This window comes from Acinonyx jubatus, chromosome D3 (assembly GCF_027475565.1).
Source record: "Acinonyx jubatus isolate Ajub_Pintada_27869175 chromosome D3, VMU_Ajub_asm_v1.0, whole genome shotgun sequence".
NCBI classification, from domain to species: domain Eukaryota; kingdom Metazoa; phylum Chordata; class Mammalia; order Carnivora; family Felidae; genus Acinonyx; species Acinonyx jubatus.
Window position 1 is genome coordinate 67,261,683 of NC_069392.1, and position 22,020 is coordinate 67,283,702.

The following is a 22,020-nucleotide window of genomic DNA, read 5'->3' on the forward strand; positions in this document are numbered from 1 at the left end:
GAAACCAGGTGGCAGGTTCTCGCCATCTGCGTGGGAGGTGAGGGTGGTGTGAGCTGGCACGGCTGGCAGCAGGCACAGAGGAAGAGAGGACACGTTCCGTGTACATTCTGGATACAGAACTGAAATGGACAGAGTGAGGATGGACGCGGGGGGCGAGAGAACGCAAATGCTGAGGATTCTCATGAGACGAGCTTGACGGCTAGAGACACCACTTGCCGAGACGGAGGAGACAAAAAGACAAGGTTTGTGCAGAAGGGCTAAGAGTTGGCCTGGGAGACGGGGCAGGAGAGGTGTGAGTGCAGTGATGTTAACACTAGGGCAGCTGACAGTGTGGGGCTGGAGCTCACAAGTGCAGCTGGAGTTACCAACTTGGGACGTACTGACACATGGATGGCGTGTAAAGTCATAAAAGGAGATGGAAATGCCTGAGGTAAGAGGTTTTAAAAATTTCTTTTAATGTTTATTTTTTATGTTTGAGACAGAGAGTGTGAGCAAGGGAGGGACAGAGAGAGACGGAGACACAGAATCCGAAGCAGGCTCCAGGCTCCGAGCTGTCAGCACAGGTCCCAACGCGGGGCTCGAACTCACGAACTGTGAGATCAGGACCTGAGCCGAAGTCGGATGCTTAACTGACTGAGCCACCCAGGTGCCCCGTGAGGTGAGAGTTTAAGCGAAAAGAGAGTAGGGCCTCAGGAGCAAGCCTTAAGGAATTCCAACATTTACAACAAAGGCCTACCGAGAAATGGCAAACCGGTGGGAAGAAAGCCAGGACTCTGCTGTCACAGAAGCCAAGGGAAGGCGGTAGGCAAAGCTGTCTACCTCAGCTCTGAGACCAAGCAAAGATGGCAGCTGCTATGTCAAGCCTTGCCCTCCTCTCCTCTCCAGAATGCACAGCCACGATTCACTCCTATAATTCCTGAGAAGAAAAAAAGACAATCCCAAGGGCCCAAACAAGGAAACATACTCCATTAAAGGAGTGACTCTAAAAAAAATTTAACGACATATTGTTTATTCGTTCCAACTTTTCTGATCTGAATTTACCTGTCTGGTTTTGCCTTACATGGCACTGAGCACTAAAGAAGTAAATCTCAAGACCAAACACCACATTACAGAAAATAGAATAAGCTTGATGACAGGATCAAGCAGTGAATGCGTAATTCAAAAGGAAACCATAATGGTTTAAGTGGAATAATGCATTTCATTTCGTGCCACAGAAGTGGCACGGAAATCAATAAAGCACATAGCCACAACAAAATTATTAAGACAGTATCATATGCATGAAAAATTATTACTATGGCTGCAAATATTTATTCATGACAGATTTAGAGAGTGGTATACAATATGACAAGACTGTTCTAGTAATTTAAAAAAAAAAAAAAAAACCTCTTTTGAGGAAACTCATTAGGACATTGTCCTAGATTCAGACTGAGGATACAGTTCTTTCAAAGCAATCAAATGGCACCAGATGTCATTTTTCTAAACCACAGTATGAAAGACATACCAAATGGGTGAAAACACTGCTAAATTTGAAAGTGCTATAGTTTAGAGACATGATTTAATGTTGTGCTTACTTAGAATAATAAACCAATTCCGTTAAGAAAAGCATCCCTTCCCCCCCCCCCCAAAACTATAAAAATGCTAAAATAAGCTACGGGAGAAATTTTCTGTGATCACACTTGAAGGAACTCCTATCTATTCCCATAAACCACTGCAGTTCTTTGCCAATTAATAAAATGACATTATGTTATGGTGGTGAAGGAAAAAAAAACAAAAAACAGCCAGAGATATACATTTAACTTGGGACGGTGGAGGGAGGGCTGAGGAAAAAACAAAGAAACTTGTAATGTCAATTTGCATAATTTTTAAATGCTAAAAAAATAAATTTAAAATTCTTTTAAATGTCATGTATATTTCACTAATGTTCTGCAAGTATTTGTATGTTATCTAGTTTTTGTCCGCATGCATATAACAGTTTTAATATCAGTATATAATTTTATATCCTTTTTTCAACATTATATCGAATGTTTTCCATGTTTTTTTTTTTAAATGTTTATTATTTTGAGAGAGAGAGAGAGAGAGCACAAGTAGGGGAGGAGCAGAGAGAGGGAGAAAGAGAAGCCTAAGCAGGCTCCGCACTGTCAGCACAGAGCCTGACACGGGGCTCAATCTTACAAACTGTGAGATTACGACCTGAGCCGAAATCAAGAGTCGCAGGCTTAACCAACTGAGCCTCTCAGGTACCCCTCTTTATTTTTCTTTATGATATATATATATATATATATATATATATATATATATATATATATATATAAATTTTTTAATGTTTATTTACTTTTGATAGAACACAAGGTGGGGAGGGGGAGAGGGAGACACAGAATCCAAAACAGGCTCCAGGCTCTGAGCTGTCAGCACAGAGCCCAACACAGGGCTCAAACCCACAGACCATATCATGACCTGAGCTGAAGTCGGTCCCCCAACAGACAGCCACCCAGGAGCCCCTATTTTTCTTTATGATATTTTTAATGGCTACATGATTTCCCATTGAGTTGACAAAATACGGTTTACTTGACTAATCCCTTATTTTGTTCTTAAATATCATTCTTTCCTTGGGTTATTTCCCTAGGATAATAATAAATTCAAGATATTAGCATTTTAATAACTTTCGGTAGATATTTCTTTATAGAAATCCACTATTTTCTACCATTTTTTATGTTACATTTGCAACTTATGGCTGCAAAATAATCCAGGATTACACCACATCTTTAGTATATTAAAACAAATTTTAAAATGGTTGAAAGTTATTGGCAGGTGGACTCAACCTGACCCTCTAACAGTGAAACAGTAAGAACCCTGCTGCCTCCCAACATGGGAAGCACCCGGAAGCACTCTCTCAGGGAGGCTATGGAAATAATTCTTACACCGGGAAGAAGTTTGCAGCACAGTGACTGAGATTTCTACCTAGAGCAGTAGTTCATGTTAGACTGAGGTCAAGTTCTTTAAGGATAAACTAATGTTTCTCTCCAGAGACTGACTGGTGTGAGGATCACACTACGTAACCAAAAGCTACTTGAGACTGTGAAGTGAGTCTGAGATGGCTCCATTCAGGCATTCGGCTTGGTTTGTCCTGCTAAGTAACACAGGTCTCTTGAAAGAAAAATGTGTCAACTGCAGAGACTACATTACACTTGACCACGTGTCACTGTGGATGCAGGATGTTAGTCACTTGCGCATGAACGTGGCACAAAGGTGACCAGGTATCTCCCTTTGTGAAAATCAAGCTCATTCTGAGGTCCATCCAGAATGCAAGCTTTTCACGCCCCCTGCCCCAGACAGCAAAGGGGTGGAGCTGGGATGCAAAGCCGGTGGAGGAGGGGGCGTGGCCTTACCTCCAGTGCCCACGCCCCTAATCGCTGAACTTCCTCTCTGCCATTCAGAGAAGGTGGTCAGGGCCTGGCAGAGTCTGGAGGCCAGGAGACAGTGCACCTGGTTTAACAGCTCTGGAATAAGGTGAGAGAAGAGGGCCGGCAGTCGGAGAGAGGCCAGGACTGCAAAGGGACAGCGTTTCAAAAATGCCATAGAGTTCTCCTGGCCTCAGACTATTTCCTCAACCCATCTACCTGGGTCTACCACAGCCTGATTTTCCTTCTAGAGTCAGCCTACAGGCTTTTCAGTCCCGAGGAGGGCTATGCACTGAACACATGCCCTTCGGAGGGTTACTTACTACCTTCTACCCTAGATGCGAGTACCGAACAACCTCCTGAAAATGAGGAAGGGGCCCCAGGAGGGGTGCTAAAAGAGGAAACAAAACACATGAAAGAAAATGCTGTTCCAAGAAACAGAGGGTGCTTCAGCTCTGCCAGGAATCCCATGCTGCTTTGGCCTTTACGTTTCCCCTCTCGACTTTCTTCACGTCTCCCGACTCTGTCTTCCTGGTCCTTTCCCTTCTGTTCCCTTTTACCTTCCCACTTCCCCTTGTATCCCTCTCTCCTGTCTGTCCCCGTGAGGGGAGGGGTGTGACCCAGAGGCAAGTGGATAGAGGCCTCGAGTACAAACAGCAGATGGTGAAACCCTGCAGCAACTAATACAGGTGACCAGCGCGCAGGTGTGAGGTGCTGCCAGGCCCACAACGAGGGGTCAGATGGCACGTCTACTGCACGAGGTTTGGAGTCTGGTGGGACAGACATGTCGTACATGAAGACACACGGAGAAAAAACACAAGTACGGTGTGGTGGTGGCCTTAACGTGCCCACTTAGCTGGGCTACGGGGCCAGTAGGGTGGGCGAACACTCACCTACATGTTGCTGTGAAGGTTAATCAGCTGATTTTAAGGCAAGCAAATTACCAGGGCATCTGGGTGGCTTGGTCGGTTAAGTGGCCGACTTTTGATTTCGGCTCAGGTCATGATCTCACGGTTCGTGGGATAAAGCCCCTTATTGGGCCCTGTGCTGACAGTGAGGAGCCTGCTTGGGATTCTCTCTTTCCCTCTCTCACTCTGCCCCTCCCCTGCTCGCACATGTGCGCACGCCCTCTCTCTCCCAAAATAAATAAATAAACATTAAAAAAAAAAAAAGAAAATTACTCTAATGAGGGTGGGCCCCATCCAATTAACGAAAGGCCTTAAGAGCAGAGACTGAGGTTTCCTGAGGAAGAAGAATTCTTTTTCAAAACTATATCACAAAAATCCTGCCTGAGTTTCTGGCCTCCTGCCCGGCACTGTGGATTTAAGATTTAAGATTGTAACGTTAACACTCACCAAAATTTCCAACCTGCCCCCATAGATTTCCGACTTGCCGGTTCCTACAGTCACAAGAGCCACTTCCCTAAAGTAATTCTCGATCTCTCGTTCTCTCTGCACGGACACACACGCACACATGCCCGTGCGTCCTGCTGGTTCTGTTTCTCTGGAGGAACCTTCGGTGGGTCCACTAGGAAATCTGGGCAGGAATAGCTAGGCTGCCCACTCGAAAGGCTCAATGATTAGCAACGGCTCTCTGTTCCCTGCAACTGGACACCTTCTGTCCCCGATTCCTAACACCATCACTTACCCGACACTCACTCGTTTTCCTGGAGTCAGCTGAAAGTAAATGGCTTTCCTTTGATAAATTCTTCCATATTATATGCATGAGGGCTTATTCCATTATTTTCACTTAACACTTCTGTCTCTGATTTTCTTTATGTCTCAAAACGTCTCTACGGGCTTAATTATGAGTCTGACCAACATCATTATGGGTCTGTAAATATTTCTGCCACCAAAAACAGGCCGTCAGCTTAGATGTCACGCTACCTTCTAGTCTTAATAATCAAAATGTATTCAAAATAATAGTCAAATTTCACTTATGCTGTGTAAAGCTTCTGTATGTTTCTTCAGCTGAAGAGATCTATTTTAATTCCAAAGCTTGCTCTTTTCTAGAAGGTGGTCACGGAAGTTTTCTTCTTTCTTCTTCGAAGTCATTCTGCACTGAAGACACTGCCTCAAACATCATACCTAGCTAACAGTATAGGGCTGGTGCGCAAGTCATTCCTGACTTACAGAAAATGTGTGTTTAAAATGCCACCTACAAAATACAAAGCAGTCGTGTCAAACTACGTCTCTACTTTGGCGTGTGATATACACTACACAGCAGGTACGGACTTTCTCTGATACTTGACATCAATGGCTTGTCTCTTTCTTGTGACTCCCACCGTTGCTCTGTTTAATCTACATTCACCCATGACACACTGAAACTTACTGATTTTGTAACTATTCTACATACAAATGAGTGAGAAATGCAAAACCCCAGGGGACAATTTCTACCTTGTAAAATCAAACCTGCTCAGCTGAATGTGCTTCTATCCAAACATGGGTGAAATGCCACGGTCAGCTCTCGGGGGTGCTTGCAGAGCAAGGAAGAGAACCCAAAATTCATAGGTAATTAACAGTAACGGTAGAGTCTATTCATACAGAAACCAGACAGAGCACCTCCCAACTATTACACATAAATCAAAAGATTTCCAAATGGAGCAAAGTATAGAAAAGTTCTGTCAGGTTTACGTGACAACTGTGTGGTTGAAAGCTTCTCTCTCTCCCATGAAACATAAAGTACTTAAGAAGACGTTTGTAAGGCAACAAATCCCAGCCATTATTTTAAGGCATCATTTAGCACCATTGCAAATAGAAATCTCCTCAGCAATCATTTCACCGACATGTATCCCGTTCAAACATGCAATTATCAGTCACATACAGCATGCAGCATGCAGTAAACAGACAGCAGAGGTTAATAACCTGGAAGCATAGGATCTGAGAATGTGAGAGCAAGTTAAAGACAAGAGTTCCTCTCCATTGTCACTGAGGGTCGAGAAGCAATGCTGAAGCGTAGAACAGTGATAGTGGGGGAAATACAGTTTGTCCAACACATAAACATATCTCCGCAAGTGGCGGCAGGTATAACTGAAAGACAAAGGTAAAAGGAGAAAAACAGAAAGACAGGAGTTTTCCTTTGAAAAAATAAACCATTCTCAATGTCCTCAAAGCTTTCTGTGTATTTTCACTAGATGCTGCCCAAGGGACAAAAAAACACAAAAAACAAAAAACAAGTGTTAAAAGAGAGTATTAAAAACATAAAAAAGAAAACAAACAACGTGATTTAAAAATGGGCAAAAGACCTAAACAGACACCTCACCAAAGAAGCTATACGGATGGCAAATACGCGTATGGAAAGATGCCCCACCTCCTGTGGCATGAAGCAAATGCAAATCAAAGCCACAAGATACCACTCCAAACCCACGAGAAAGGCCAAAGTCCAGAACACTGACCACACCAACTGCAGGTGAGGGCACGGAGCAACGAGAACCGCCCTTCACTGCTGGTGAGAAGGCAAAAATCACACAGCCGTGTCAGAAGACAGGTTCTGTTTCCTCACAAAACTAAACATACTCTTACCACACGGTCCAGCAAGCACGTTCCTTGGTACTCGCCCAAATGGGCTGGCGGTTTCTGTCCGCATAAACACCTGCACATGGACGTTTCTATCAGTTTTCGTAACTGCCCAAACTTGGAAGCAATCAAGACGTCATTTGGTAGGTAAACGGACCAACTGTGGTACATCCAGAAAATGAAGTGCTGTCGTCAGTGGTAAAAAGAAAGGAGCAAACCAGCCACGAAAAGATATGGAGGAGTCTTCAAACGTGTGTCGCTAAGTGAGAGAAGCCTCTCTGAAAAGGCGACCAACTGTAGGATTCCAACTCCGTGACATTCCAGAGAAGGCGGCAAAATTCTGCAGACAGTAAAAAGCCCAGTGGCCGCCAGGAGTTAGTGGGGAGAGAGGGATGAACAGGCCAGAGCACAGAGGATTTTTAGGGCAGTGCAACTACTCTTTATAATTCCTTACCGGTGGACGCATGCCATTGTACATCTGTCAAAACCCACAGGAAGTACACCACCAAGAGTGAGTCTTGACATGAACTATGGTCTCTGGGTGAGAATGATGTCAAGGAAGGTTCATCAACGGTAACACTTCTAGTGCAGAATGATGACAGGAGGGGAGGTTGTGGGTATAGGGAGGCAGGGTGCATATATGGCAATTCTCTGTACTTTCTGCTCATTTTTGCTGTGAATTTAGAGCTGCTCTTAAAGAAAAAGGCTATTTAAAAGTGGGGGGAGATCTACTGACCGGGGGAAATTTTTCAAAATATGATGGTGTCATTAGTTAACCATAGGAAAATTGCCTTGATAGAGCAAAGTGGTGTGAGAGACTTTCCTCTCTACAATACTACAAATACACTCCTGGAAGACAGGCAATTAATAGTACAGCGATATGGAAGATACCATGGTAGAGGGAACACTGAATTAGGAGTCAGAAAACTTCGAAATCTGGACCCGATCCAGCCACTGGAAGCTTTGTAACAGTGGGTATTTGATCTCTCCAAGCCTCAATCCCACAAATTGCAACAGAGAAGTATGTTAAATTATTCCAAAATTTTGAAGTGATACTTAAAAAAATAAAAGAATTATTATTGTCAGAGTAATTTCACTTGTGCCACATTTCAGACTGCTCGAAAATAACAAGTTTGAAAGAGGAAAATACCCAATCAATCTGACAAAGTGAATCAGCAAAACCATGAACACATTAACCGATATGCTTAAACCATTCGTCTTTGAGAACCTTTTCTAAAAATCCACATGGGGTGCCTGGGTGGCTGAGTCAGTTAAGCATCTGACTAATTTCGGCTCAGGTCATGATCTCACAGTTGTGAGATCGAGCCCTGCGTTGGGCTCTGCACGAAGCTTGGAGCCTGCTTGGGATTCTCTCTCTCCCTTTTCTTCTACCCCTCCCTCTCCCCTGCTCGCTTGTATTTGCATGCTCTCTCTCTCTCCAAATAAATACATCAACATTTTTTTAAAATAAAAATTAAAAAAATAAAAAATAAAAATCTACACCCCACATACATCAAGTTCCCAAGGGGCAACGTGTGACTTTTAAAGTGTGCTGAATTCAAAATAAAGCTAATAGATTGCAAGATTAGAAACAGGCAAATTTCCAAAAACTGGACAGTCCAATCATCCATTCAACCTATTAACCAGCCTGTCTACTCATCAGCCAAGCAGTATCTACTATGTAGCACGTAGGAACTATGCACTGAGCTGAGGACAGGGTGAGGAAGAAAACAGACACAATTCTTTCCCGGGCAGCTTGCAAGACAGAAGAAAGACACGTCCGACAACAACAAAATCCCATGTAAACTGTGTAAGTTCTAACTCTGGAAGCCCTTTGAAGGAAACTGTATAGGGTTCCCTAAGCGAAGTAATATGGAGCTCTCTCCCTGAGACATGGAAGTTAGGAAAGGGCTCCTGCAAAGTGAACTTTAAGCTGACATCTTAAGGAAGAATGGAAGGTGGCTAAATAGATTATGGACCGGGGAAGAGGCGCTGTGAATGAGCTAAAAATCGATTACAAACAATACATGAATATTGTAAGGAGAGTGGGCTCAAAATTAACAACCCTTCTCTGTTCAAAAAACAGGTAGGTTTTTTCTTTTATTTGAAGGACAGTTGAGACACAATGTTCCACTAGTTGCAGGTGCACAAGGTAGCGATTCAACAACTCTTGACATTATGCTGTGCTCACAAGTGTAGCTACCATCTGTTACCATACCCAGGCTATTCAAATACCACTGACTATATTCCCTATTCTGTGCCTTTCATCCCGTGACTTATCCATCCATCCTGTAACTGGAAGCCTGTATTTCCACTTGCCTTCACCCATTCTGGTCATTTCCCCACCTCCCTCCCCTCTGGCAACCATTAGTTTTTTCTCTTCTGGGTCAGTTTCTGCTTTTTGTTTGTTTTTAAAAAACAATCACTTTTTAAAAATATAGTGGTTCTATTACACTGACAAGAAGATAAGATGAAATATCCAAGTATGATGTATAAATATCTATGAAGAAATCTTTAAAATGGTGGTAACAAAAGCCCTGAGTCAATAAAATGGGAAAAAAAAAATTTTTTTTAGACAGGAAATTGTAGGATTGTAAAGTCATCCAATGTTCAGGTATTAATCTAAAAATTCATATTCTCAAAAAATATCAACAAGATTTAAAACAAACTAGCCATATTAATTCCGAATTCCATTTAGTAAACTAAACATTTAAGAAAAGCCAGAACATTCTGGAAAACTCTAGTTGATGGGACTAACTTTAAAAAAAAAAATACCACAGGGACGCCTGGGTGGCTCAGTCGGTTAAGCATCCGACTTCGGTTCAACAGAAAATCAGATGAAATATTCAATAAATGGCACTGGGATAACTGAGAGATAACTAGGAAAAAAAAAAAAAAACAGAGCTCTTTACCTTACCTCTTAAAATAAATTCCAGGTTGATCAAAGATTGGAAGGTAAAAATAAAACTATAGAAGTTCACAAATAAACCATATACCTGAGAGCCATTAAAAAATATGACTCATAAATCTGATCCCATAAAAACGGAAAATATAAATAGCCGCTTTGCACGATGCATCTTTCGTACTGTGTCCACTTCCTGTCGTTTTCATGTATCAGACATAAATTAATGGCTAAGTAATTTTTAAAAATGGAAAGGGGCACAGGAGCAATTATTTCAGAGGGAATATGATGAAGCGGGGAGATCCAGGCAGGTTCAAGGATCCAAAGGAAGTTCAGCATGGTTGGTGTATACCTGAAAATGGCGAAAGGTAAGGTAGGCTCATGTGGTGCGTGAGTTATCTCATCATGAAAAACTAATTAAGGGTCTGAGCAGGGGAGCAACTAGATAGGACTGACTTTTTTTTTTTTTTTAAGTATTCATTTTGAGAGAGAGAGAGAGAGAGAGTGTGTGTGTGTGTGTGTGTGTGTGTTAGCAGAGGAGAGGCAGAGAGAGAACGAGGGAAGAATCCCAAGCAGGCTCTGCGTTGCAGTGCAGAACTTACAAACCATGAGAGCATGACCTGAACCGAAATCAAGAGTTGGATGCTTAACTGACTGAGCCACCCAGGCGCCCCGATATGATTGCCTGTTTTAAAGGTGCATTTCTGCAATACAATGATAAAACTGGGGAGGAGCAAAAGTTGAAAGATAAAACTAGAAGCACCAAGAGTAGAAAAGCAAAGACCAGTAAGCAGTTACTGCAAGAGTTTATGCAAGTACTGCTGATGGCTCAGAGCAGGGGTACTGCAGATTCAAAACTATTCTGGAGCTACAACCGATGGACTTGCTAATTGATTGGAATGGGGGATGGGATCAGTAGAGGAAGATATCAAGCATAATTCCCTGATTTCTCATATCAGGAACCGAATGATAGTACGTTTTCTGAGGAAGGAGAAACCAGAGGAGGGACAGGTTTTATGCAGAAGATCATGAGTTTCGTTTTGGACATGCTCAGTTTCAGATACCGCAGCTGTGAGATGTCACCAAATGCTGGTATACGTGTAAGCTTAAAGCTAAGAGAGGTGTAGATTAACCCAGAGATATAGATGGATTATAGACAGACACACAGAAGAAGGTCAAAGCTCAGAGAACATATACAAGGTCAGAGGGAAAAGACAGGACCCGGACCAAGAAATTCCAGGATTTCCAAGTTAAAGACAGAGAGGTGCGGTAAAGAATACTAAGTGGTAGCTAGAGAAGTAAGAAGAAAATCTACAGATGTTGTCAGAAGGTGTTTTAAGAAGGTCATGGTAATGATACACCTCGAAGATAATTTCCATATATGCTGCACAAGCTGTATGACTGAAATAGCTAACATTTTCTTATAAAAGGAAAAGGAGCTCCTGTCCAATTTAGAGATGTTCCTTCCTCGTAATTTAATAATCTTGAAATATTCTTTATTATTATTATTTAATAGAGATCGAATGGAAATAGCCCTGCTGATTAGCAGACACATGAGAGATGTATTCTCATTATGAGAAAAATCCTTTGGTCCCATTACTCTCAGCTTTAAAAAAAAAAAAAACCCACCAAGAAATGAACAAAAAATAATACTAGTTTTTAACAGTTATCTTTTAATCACTTACAATTCTACCATGAAGTCTGTCTTAACACTTTCACAGCAACTATAATAATGGTAAAAAGTGAGCTCGAAAACTTAGTCAACTCTACACTTAGACTCTATTATTTTGAATTCAGCACAATTAATCTGTATTCTTTAAATATAAATCAAGGCACAGGAAATTGGCTTTTAATTATATTAACCTGTCATTATTATCTATGAGCATCCACTGGGTAAATAATTATTGGTTGCTGAACTAGATTTTAATTATGAAATTATTTTAAAAGCCTGTGATCTACATAAAATGTTTCAAAAGAAAGGCAGAGATGTGAAAATGGATTTAAAAATACAATGTTGCATTTACATCAGCACTTCACAGCTATGCCCGACAAAGGAATCTCTTCTAATCATTCTTTTTTTTTTAATTTTTTAAAAAAATGTTTATTTATTTCTGAGATAGAGACAGAGCATGAGTGGGGGAGGGGGAGAGAGAGAGGGAGACACAGAATCCGAAACAGGCTCCAGGCTCTGAGCTGTCAGCACAGAACCTGACGCGGGGCTCGAACTCACCGACCATGAGATCATGACCTGAGCCGAAGTCGGACGCTCAACCAACTGAGCCACCCAGGAGCCCCTAATCATTCTTAAATAGAGTTAGGAACCTCTGTTTATAACCTCTATAGGACCCACCTAGTCCAGAAGCTGTGCAAGTCCTGGCCTTGCCCACTTCTCTCCAAGTCAAGTCTCAAGAAGCTGGTAATGTCTAAGATAAGACAGAGTGAAAATTTTTTTTTTTTTAACGGGCTTATCATTAAACATTTCAGGACTCAACCCACCAAAGGAAAGCAAAACTTCAGAAAACATAGAAACTGTGTTAAGGCAGTGGTGATTCACATTTTTAAGCAAGTGATTGCAGTAAATATTATCAACAGTAAAGAGATACCATGTAACTCCTGATACGATCACAGCAGAGTCTAAATCTAATCTTGAGAAATCAAAAGACCAATAGAAATTGAAGAGTATTTTATAAAACCCAAAAACAAAAAAAAAGTTCTACAATCTTCAAATTTTGAAATACCAAGAAAGGCAGAGGGACTGTTCCAGATTAAAGGAGGTGAAAGAGAATAAAATGCAACATGATTCTGGGATTGGAGCCCATACTACAGAGGGTTAAAAAGCATTTTTTTTCTCTAGAAAGGAAATTAGTGGGGTAAATGACAAAATTTGAGTGTCTGTAGATTTGACAATGTTAATTTCTTGATTCTGATAAATGTTCTTGTTTCTAAGAAATAGCCACTTTAGTTCCTGGTGGCAAAAGGTACATCATGTCTATAAATTCATTCTCAAATGTTTAAAAAAAAAAATACAATGATTAAGCAAAGGTTGTAAAATTTTACCATTTCAAGACTCTAAGTGAAAGGTGAATGAAAAATCTTTATGTATTTTTTGCAAATCTGCAATTTCAAGATAAAAGATTTTTAAAAATTGATCTTAAAATATAAAAAATTCATTTATTTTTAATATAAGAAAGAAAACAGAACTAGGCTTTTTGATACACTGAGTAATACCCATTTTAAGATTATGGGATTCCAATCAAGAGCATGAAAATGTCATTCTGACCTCTATACTTAAAGCTTCGGACATCAGAAAAACTAAGAGCGTGGGAAGTAAGCAAATGTGGTCTGGAGTTGGCCCATAAAAAACAGTCACTGTTAAGTAAGAGCTGCATTTTCATAAAAAATAAAATCTCATTAGTGCCTTCTTATATGACAATGTCCAAGATTATGCAATGTATAGTTCTGAAATGTTATTTGATATGGTTATGCTTCACCCGAGTAAAGTATCAAAATGTTCTCTCCTAGAACAACACTTCAATCTGGAAAAGATGCCCAAAACCACAAGCAAAAGAATAATGCTTTGAAAAGACCCCCGAGTCAGGCTTTCTAATAATGTATTTTACAGCACCTTGGCAATAAAAGTACATTTTCATAACAACTCTTTATTAATTTATTTTCTTAATCATTTAACAAGCTTTCAAGAAAAAAATATTGAGCTCACCAGGAGCAGGTTAAACTTTATCAACTCTCTAGACTATGATGTGTATCCCTTTCCAACGTCCATTTAAAAAATTGTTTTAGAAAAAGCTTGTTGATAGATTCACTAGTAGATATGAAATACCAGGAAATCAAATTAATAATAAGTGTTTAGGACCTACATGAAGAATATTACAAAAATTTACCACTGGGCAGAAAAGAGGCCTTGATTCTCGATGGGAAGATAAAATATATAAAAAAGGATGCCATGATCCTCCACAGACTCAAAATCTCACTAGGAATGTTAAGTTAAATTTCTACCCAGTTATGTCATTTGGAATTAGAAAGAAAAGTGTTAACTTTTTTCTCTACACGATAGCCTTCAAATATATATAGAAACTGTAAACCTTTAAAATTTTTCTGCTCTGATTGATATTAAACATCTGTTCTTTCATTGTTCATGGGCTACAGTTTCTAGATTCATCATCAATTATATTACTCTCCTTTGGATATTCACATTGATTGATTACCTCCTCAGCAATGTAACAAGAGCAGAGAGGAGCATTTTCTCACTGATAGTATTCAGAATTGCTGATACATGGTGATAATAAAAAAGCAGACCAACTTTTAGTCAGTTTTATCATAGTTTTAAAACGGTTTACATACCCAAGACAATGCATTGCCAGAATCACTGGTATCATCCCAGCCTTGGTATGCCACTTACCAAATATTTATTCTTAAAATACGGCAGCAGAAGTGAACACATTATTCTAGATGTGTTGTGTTTGGGCAATGATGAGAAAATTATATTCTATTGCTACAGCTTTAAATTATGTATGTTCAAAGACTAAAATCAGGGCATTGGGGTGGCTCAGTCAGTTAAGCATCTGACTCTTGTTTTTGATTCAGGTCATGATCTCATGGTTCATGAGTTTGAGTCCTGCACTGGGCTTTGCACTGACAGTGTGGAGCCTGTTTGGAATTATCTCTCTCTCCCTCTCTCTCTGCCCCTCCCCTCCTCTCTCTTTCTCTCTCTCTCTCAAAATAAATAAACTTAAAAAAAAAAAACAAAACTAAACTAGGGGCGCCTGGGTGGCTCAGTCGGTTAAGCGTCCGACTTCAGCCCGGGTCATGATCTCGCGGTCTGTGAGTTCGAGCCCCGCGTCGGGCTCTGGGCTGATGGCTCAGAGCCTGGAGCCTGCTTCCGATTCTGTCTCCCTCTCTCTCTGCCCCTCCCCCATTTATGCTCTGTCTCTCTCTGTCTCAAAAATAAATAAACGTTAAAAAAAAAAAATTAAAATAAAAAAAAAACTAAACTAAAATCAAGATGAAAAAATTCCCTCAAATTAAAAACTAAAACAAATGAATTTAACTATCAGGAGATGAAGCAACACAAAGAATTATTTTAAAATTATAAAAAATTATTTTAAAATATAGAATTGATCATACATACTCAGTGGTCAGAGACACTAAGGTCAGAGACAAAAAAAAAATCTTAAACTTTGTTCACTTATAGTAGTAACATTACTATTATTTTAAAACAATTACATGTACATATAAAGACATAGAGAGAGGAATAAAGAGAATATATTAATGCAGTTAAAAGAATCAAATTAGAATTTATATTAAATAACCTTAAATCTGAATCAAAACTAACAGTATGAACTATTTTTTTCCTTTCAAGAATTTATATTTTACTAGTTTTGTCCACTGAAGAGATGTCAAAAAAAAGACACACTCCTTACCAATTAGCACCCCTATCACCCACGACCAGATTGTGGTCTCTAAGTATCACTTCCACTAAAAGAAACCAGAGCTCTGGGAAAGAATGGTGTTTTCTAGGTCTGAGACAGGAAATGTGCAAGATGAGCCTGAGACATTCTACTAGTGGCCTCAGAGTAGGGAAGCAGGGAAACTATCAATGACAAAGAGGGTTCCATCAAAAGGCAACATTAGAGTCTCCCACTGGCTGAAGATGGCACAGTTAGAAACCAGAAAAGATAATTTCTGCAAGTGACTTAAACACATGGTATATATATAAAAATCAAAGAGTTCATAATAACACACATGAAAAACCAAAAAGCAAAATGGTTTGTTTACTACTGAAGGTAACAAGGACATCAATCTCTCTTTCTGAAAATTAAATATTAAAGGAAAAGAATAAGCATTAAATCCTGTCTTTCCAGGGTGCGTGGGTGGCTCAGTCAGTTAAGCGTCCAACTCTTGTTTTTGGCGCGGGTCATGATCTCACGGTTTGTGTGTTCAAGCCCCACATCAGACGCCGTGCTGACAGTGCAAAGCCTACTTGGGATTCTCTCTCTCTTCCCCTCCCCCACTCGATCTCTCTGTCTCTCTCTCTCTCAAAATAAATATATAAACTTAAAAAACATTTTTTAATAAAAAAAAATAAGAGTGAAAAAGAACAGTTTTTCCAGGCAAACCTACTTGGGAAGAAAGAATTGTATCTAAAAAAATAGGCATGTGATATTATAATTTTACAATTTCATTTTGGGGGTGCCTGGCTGGTTCAGTCAGTAGAGCATGTGACTCTTGATCTCAGGGTTGTGAGTTTGAGCCCCATGTTAGGTGTAGAGATTACTTAAAAATAAAATCTTAACAAAAAAAACTCCTTTTGGCAGCCTGTGGTAAGACAACTAATCCAGTAAAAGATCATCAATGAATGAAACCATCATGTGAAAGAACAATAGTGTAATTCAGAAGGAAGGGATTAGGCTATCACCAACTGAACCCACTGATCAATTTTAGTATCTCTGGGATAGATAGCATGTATCTCCTTATACTACGCAATATGAAATATACAGGAACGCTTAATGAAGAACTTTTGCCAAAAAGGTTGAATCTCAACGATCTATACCCCAGTTTACAGAAGAAATCGATGACAGGAAGAACAAATTAAAGGACACAGAAAAAAGCAAACAGATAAACCAAGAATGTGGGATATTCTGTAAAACAACTAACCTGTTGATCAACTAATCAAAGTTGTGAGTTAAAAAACAAAAATAAAAACAAAACAAACAAATCAGAAAGAAAACAAAAAGGAAAGAAAAGCAAAGGAGGGGGTACTGCTCTAGGTCAGGGATCAGCAACCTTTTTCTAAAGAGCCAGGTAATAAATGTTTTAGACCTGTGAGTCATTACTGTCTCTCTTACAACTAACTGAACTCTGTAATTAGTATGATGAAGCAGCTATAGACAAGATGTAAATAAACGATCACTGTCGTGTTCTAATAAAACTTTATTTTGAAAATCCTGACCCTGCTCTAGATTGAAATAATCCTAAGAGACACAACTGTTTAATGGGTATGAAGACCTCATTTGGACTCTGATTTGAACTAAGCAAAATAAACGTATTTTTCAATCAGGCACAACAGGAGTATTGCTTTGCTATGAGATTAAGGAATTGTTAGTTTTCTTGTGTGGAAAAACTAATCAAGCTGATGCAAACAGGTAATAGGTGCTACAAATGAAAACTAAAAATAAGGAGACTTCACCTGATCAGATAGGTAAGGAAAGTTTTCCCTATAAAAGTAATAATTCAGCCAAGATTTAAAGGATGAATAAAGATGAGGAGGAAAAGAATACAAGCAGAAGGAACAACACAGACTAAGGATCTGCGCTGACCTGGAGGGAGGGAGGGAGCGGTGAAAGAGGCCAGATTACAGAGGAGTTTGGTCTTCACCCTAAGAACAATGAGAAATACAGAAAGGCTACATAAGCAGTTTCAGGACAAGATCTGCGTTTTGAAAGGATCAGTCTAGCTTCAGACTGATGAGCCGAGAGTTGGTAACAAACCTAAGGGAAGTTACTGCAGTAGAGCAGGGAACGAAGGTAACGGGTCGAAGGAAAGAAACAGCAGATATGACAAAGTTATTCACGAGACTCAGTGATGAATTGGATATGCTAGATGAGAGGAAAGGGGCATCAAAAATACTCCCAGGCTTCTGGCTTGCATAAAAGGTGATGTCACTCATTGAGGCAGGGGACAGGAAAGAGGATCGGGAAGGGCAGGAAAAAGGGAAGATTTCCAGTTTGAAAACACTGAGGTTTGCAGTAACCCTGAAAAACCAGGAAGATGACATCAGGTATCTGAAAGGACAAAAAGGTTTCAAAGGCCAAGAATAGGTCTACTCTGGAGATGTATTTCGGGAGTCATCAGTATATAGGTGGGAGTGGCCAAGACCTAGGTAAGGAGAGAATGGAAAGGGGTCTAGGTGTGACCTTGAGAAGTGCCAAATTTAACAGCGTCATAAGATCACAATCTAGACAGAGGAAGATAAATCTTCGCAGAATTTTGAGGAGTGGCCAAAAAAAAAAAAAAAAGACACCACAAAAACTTTACAAAGAAAAGAAAAAGAAGAAAGAACCAAGAGGAGACTATCTTAGGAAGGAGTGGTTAACAGTGTCAAACCCAACTGAGAGGGCAAATAAAACAGATGATGCCCGCTGGATTTAGCAATATAAAGTCACTGACGACAACCAACAGGGCTGATGCTGGAAATGTCAAAAAATACCATTCACTAAACCCAACCCTGAGTATAAGACTTCTTATCTTTAATCCCATTGATTAGCTCATTCACATGCATTAAGTATCATTAAGTTTCCAGGGGAGATTTTTGCAAACCAAAACATTTGTAAAATAACACACACACAATTTTACACAGCATAAAACTTCCAATACAATGTGGATATCTAAGGACATCCAAGAAAATAAGCAAAAGAAAATCTGGGACGAATGTCAGGAAAGTACACAACAGTGGTGGGAGCACAGCCCTTGAATCATTTAACTCCTTGGCAGCAGAAGCCATTTTTCCTGGAGCTAATATACTGCCAGCAATGAAGATCCTGGGAATCTCTAGTATGAAGGATTAACATACTGGCCCAACCACTGGAAAATACATTGAAAGGAACAATCTAGTGCTAGCTCAGAAGGGATGAAATGACCTAATATCTCGCTGCCAGATCTAGAAAGTAATAAAGATTGTAATAACAATAAAAAAGGGCCTCTTTAACAATATAACATTATAATATAAACTTCTTCCTATGATTTATTATTTCAGTTGCTAAAGAAATCGAAATAAGAAAATCACCTAGATTTGTCTAACAAAACATTTTAATCAATTAGAATGCACACTATCATTGATACTTGCAGTCTAATCAATCTAATCAAACTCTCTGCTGATTTGAAAATCTTCCAATAAGATCTTTCATCCTCAACTAGCTACTTACTTTGGGATATACACCCATCAATAAAGACCTAAAATGTAAACATGTATAGGAGCTTAAAAGACAGCCAAATATTTGAGACAGCAATTTCACAATGTTTTTGTCAAATTACTTGTTTCCTGTAACTAAAATAATATTTGTTATAATCAAATATAAATTTGGCAGTATCGATAGAATTAATCATACTTTCCTTTCGGGACAAACTGCATATCCAAGAACATTTCTGAAAACTTCAACTTGTCTTTGAAGACTTGATCACAGTTCATTTAATAGAATCTCCCTCTCCTCTTTATAGAAAACAAAGTAAAGGCATTGATCTTCATACTACTGAAGTAAAGGAGACAAGGCACTTGAAAAAAATTTTAAGCTTTGTAAACAGTAAAAGGCCCTACAAACCAGATATTTACATATTCGTTAGACTAAGTAGATGGAAACTTACATGGTACTCACTCGTTAAATATACCACTGTCCCTTGTTTTAAAGATGGTGTGACCATCTATATTTACAGGTGTCGATAAACAGATCGGCTTATTACCAGCATTCCTTTCTACATGGCATATGTATATGAAAAATGTCTTTTGACTTTGGACAAAGCAACTATTTAAAAAGAATGTTGTTGTGGTTCTCCATTACAGACATTTGCTCCGCAAATGCCCAATAAGGCCCTGCAGCAATGTACAGCTGGCTGGGTTCCCAGCAATGCACAGTTCTGCTATATGGCTTGAAGTTGTATTTCAATGTGTTAATAGCATATTGCTGTCTGCTCTGCTTAGGGTCTAATAAGCAGGTCTGAAAAATCTACAAACACATTCATTCATCCCAAGCTCCCTGCTAACATTTTCTTTTCATGACCTTAGAGTTAGGAGGAGGGGAACACTGATGGACATTTCATAAGGAAGGAAAATTCACTTGAAAAGAATTTCTTGATTGGATTTGTTTACGATTTGTGTTTTAACAGAAGCATCTCAAAATGTTAGTATTTTCCTGCTTGTGCCAAGGGAAGTGGTGGACTGACAGAGCACCCTTTACAATGATGACTCCCACAGAAGCCAAGTTGGTTCCAGTGGGGGTGGAGCTGATTGAAGGAAGAAAAGGAAAAAGCATGCGCTCATTACAGAATTAGCTATCAAAGACCCAGAACTCAGCCTGAAAGCTAAAAATTATCTTTACACATGATCTGGCAAAATTAAGAGATGTGTTTTTAAAGAAATCTGGACCTTAGGGGGCATTAATGATGACTATATACTAGATTCAAAAGTGTTCCTCAGTCCACACACCTCTGTCTACACTGAGTAATTTGAGGTATAAACACTACGAATGTAATGGAAAGACTGGGTTCACAAACAAATAGCTAAAAAACAGCATATTTAGCACATTTTATGACCATCAGGCTCACTTCTAAAGTCATTATATTTTACAAACTCCCTCTTGACAAAAAGGCACGGAAGGATTTATAATCATTGTAAAATCCTCCTGAACGATCTGAGTTCTGAGTCTTGATTCTTCAAGATACATGCCACAAATATTAGATCAGTGAAGTTAGATAATCTGGAGCCATGAAAAAAGGCCAATTCTGCTGAGACTGATTAAATATTTATGTCACATCCTTTCTATAGCAGAGCAGGAAAAAATACACACAAGATAAAGTGCTCTATAATCAGAAGAGTTGGAAATCTATTAAGGTCATTAAAAATCAGGACAAGTCTTCATATATAGAAGTTATGCTAATAACTCATCATCGGGAGACCATCTCGGAGTCATTCTTTGGCTGTGGTCATGGATGTACGCTGAAACACCCACACTCCCCCACCCTTTCACCCACATGGGTGTGGTGCCACACCCTAAACCCACGTCTGTGAGCTGTCAGCAAGGATTATTGGTGCCGTCTGTTACAGGAATGTGGTAATCATGAGATTGAAGCTCCCTGGCGTAGGTGGGCGGAGATGAAAAGTCTGGTGTCGGGCTCACTAGCTCGACGCTCTCATCAGCCTAACTGCAGTACTAGCCTGAGTGCCACAGTAACTCAAGGACACACCACACCAGGACACCTTCTCCTGGGGGAAAGGACAGGCCACACCTTCTCTTGCCCCTAGGTCTTTGCGCCTGCCGCCAACGATGTGGAGATGCTCGGTCCATCTCCTTCTCCTTCTGGCAACCCCCGCCTCCTCCATTCTTCACGTGCGACTCTGCCGACGCTCTCCCTGATTGTTGCAGGCACATCTAGTCCACCCCCTCTAGGTTCTGATCGTGCCTTGTGTTTCCTGCCAATGTACGACAAAAATACATTTATAACTGTCTTTATATCTCTCTCCCCTCTCAACCATAACCTCTCTGAGGGAAGATTCTGAATTGTTAGTTTTCTTTCCCTAGCACCCAGCACATGCCTGGTATTAAGAAAGCACGATATTTATTAAGTCACTAGAGAAAAACTGACGAAAATTAATGTCCCATATCGAATGATCCACAAGTTACCTTGTTTGGGGAAGTTTTTATGCATTTATGCTACACTGACAATCACACTTCAGGCTGGGCTGGGAGAGTCATAACCATAAATGTAAAATTACATCCTTCCTTAGGAGTGAGCAAAGGCCTATAAATCATTGGGAATAGGAACTTACACAGTAATTTTTCTCTAAGGCCTTAATTGCTAACTTTTTAAATTCCTAAACGAAATTCATGATCTGTCCACTTTTTCAGAAGTGCAAAAGAGTCAATCGTCGTAATCACCTCTACCCTCCGACCAAACAAAAACTTACTTTCTTTCCATGGAATAGAGAAAACAGAGAGCATGATTAACCTCAGAGCTGGCCGTCGGGCAATAGCTTGGAAGACCTTATTAGCTACCACTTTATTCATTATAAAATTACACTTTTTTGGAGCAAAATGAGCAACGGTCTGTCAACCTTGAGAACTAGATGCCTTAGAAAGGCTTCATATCCTTTTTAAGACAAAAGGTGTAACTGTTGGATACAGGAAATGGGCAAGATGGGATAAAAGAAATCAAGAAAGAAAAGGCAGGAAAAGTTTACTGTAAAAAAAAAACAACCCACAAAACCCCAAAACAACAGACCAAAGTGTGTTTTTGGTGACCATTCAGAGAAGGAGAGAACAGGGTACAAATACAAAGAAGACTTATTTCATGTGGAAGGGACACCAGGGCTTATTATTTATCTAGCATCTGAATCAACAATTCACTCTCTCTTCTCATCTCTATTTGATAACTAATCTATAAGAAAAGTAATCAATGTCATCCATCAAGCAGTTTATAA

The 22,020-nt window shown here is 39.8% G+C and overlaps 1 protein-coding gene across 6 annotated transcripts in view; it reads right to left on the reverse strand.

Moving 5' to 3' along the window:
* DYM (dymeclin) overlaps positions 1-22,020 on the reverse strand; it is a 329,646-nt gene that overhangs the window by 138,835 nt on the left and 168,791 nt on the right. The window contains exon 14 of one of the 6 annotated variants that reach the window (XM_027068935.2): positions 6,263-6,427. The exons of the other annotated variants lie outside the window; for them this stretch is intronic. Within the exon in view, the coding sequence (XP_026924736.1) occupies positions 6,263-6,427 (165 nt within the window). The remainder of the gene's footprint in view (positions 1-6,262; positions 6,428-22,020) is intronic. 6 annotated transcript variants of the gene reach the window in all.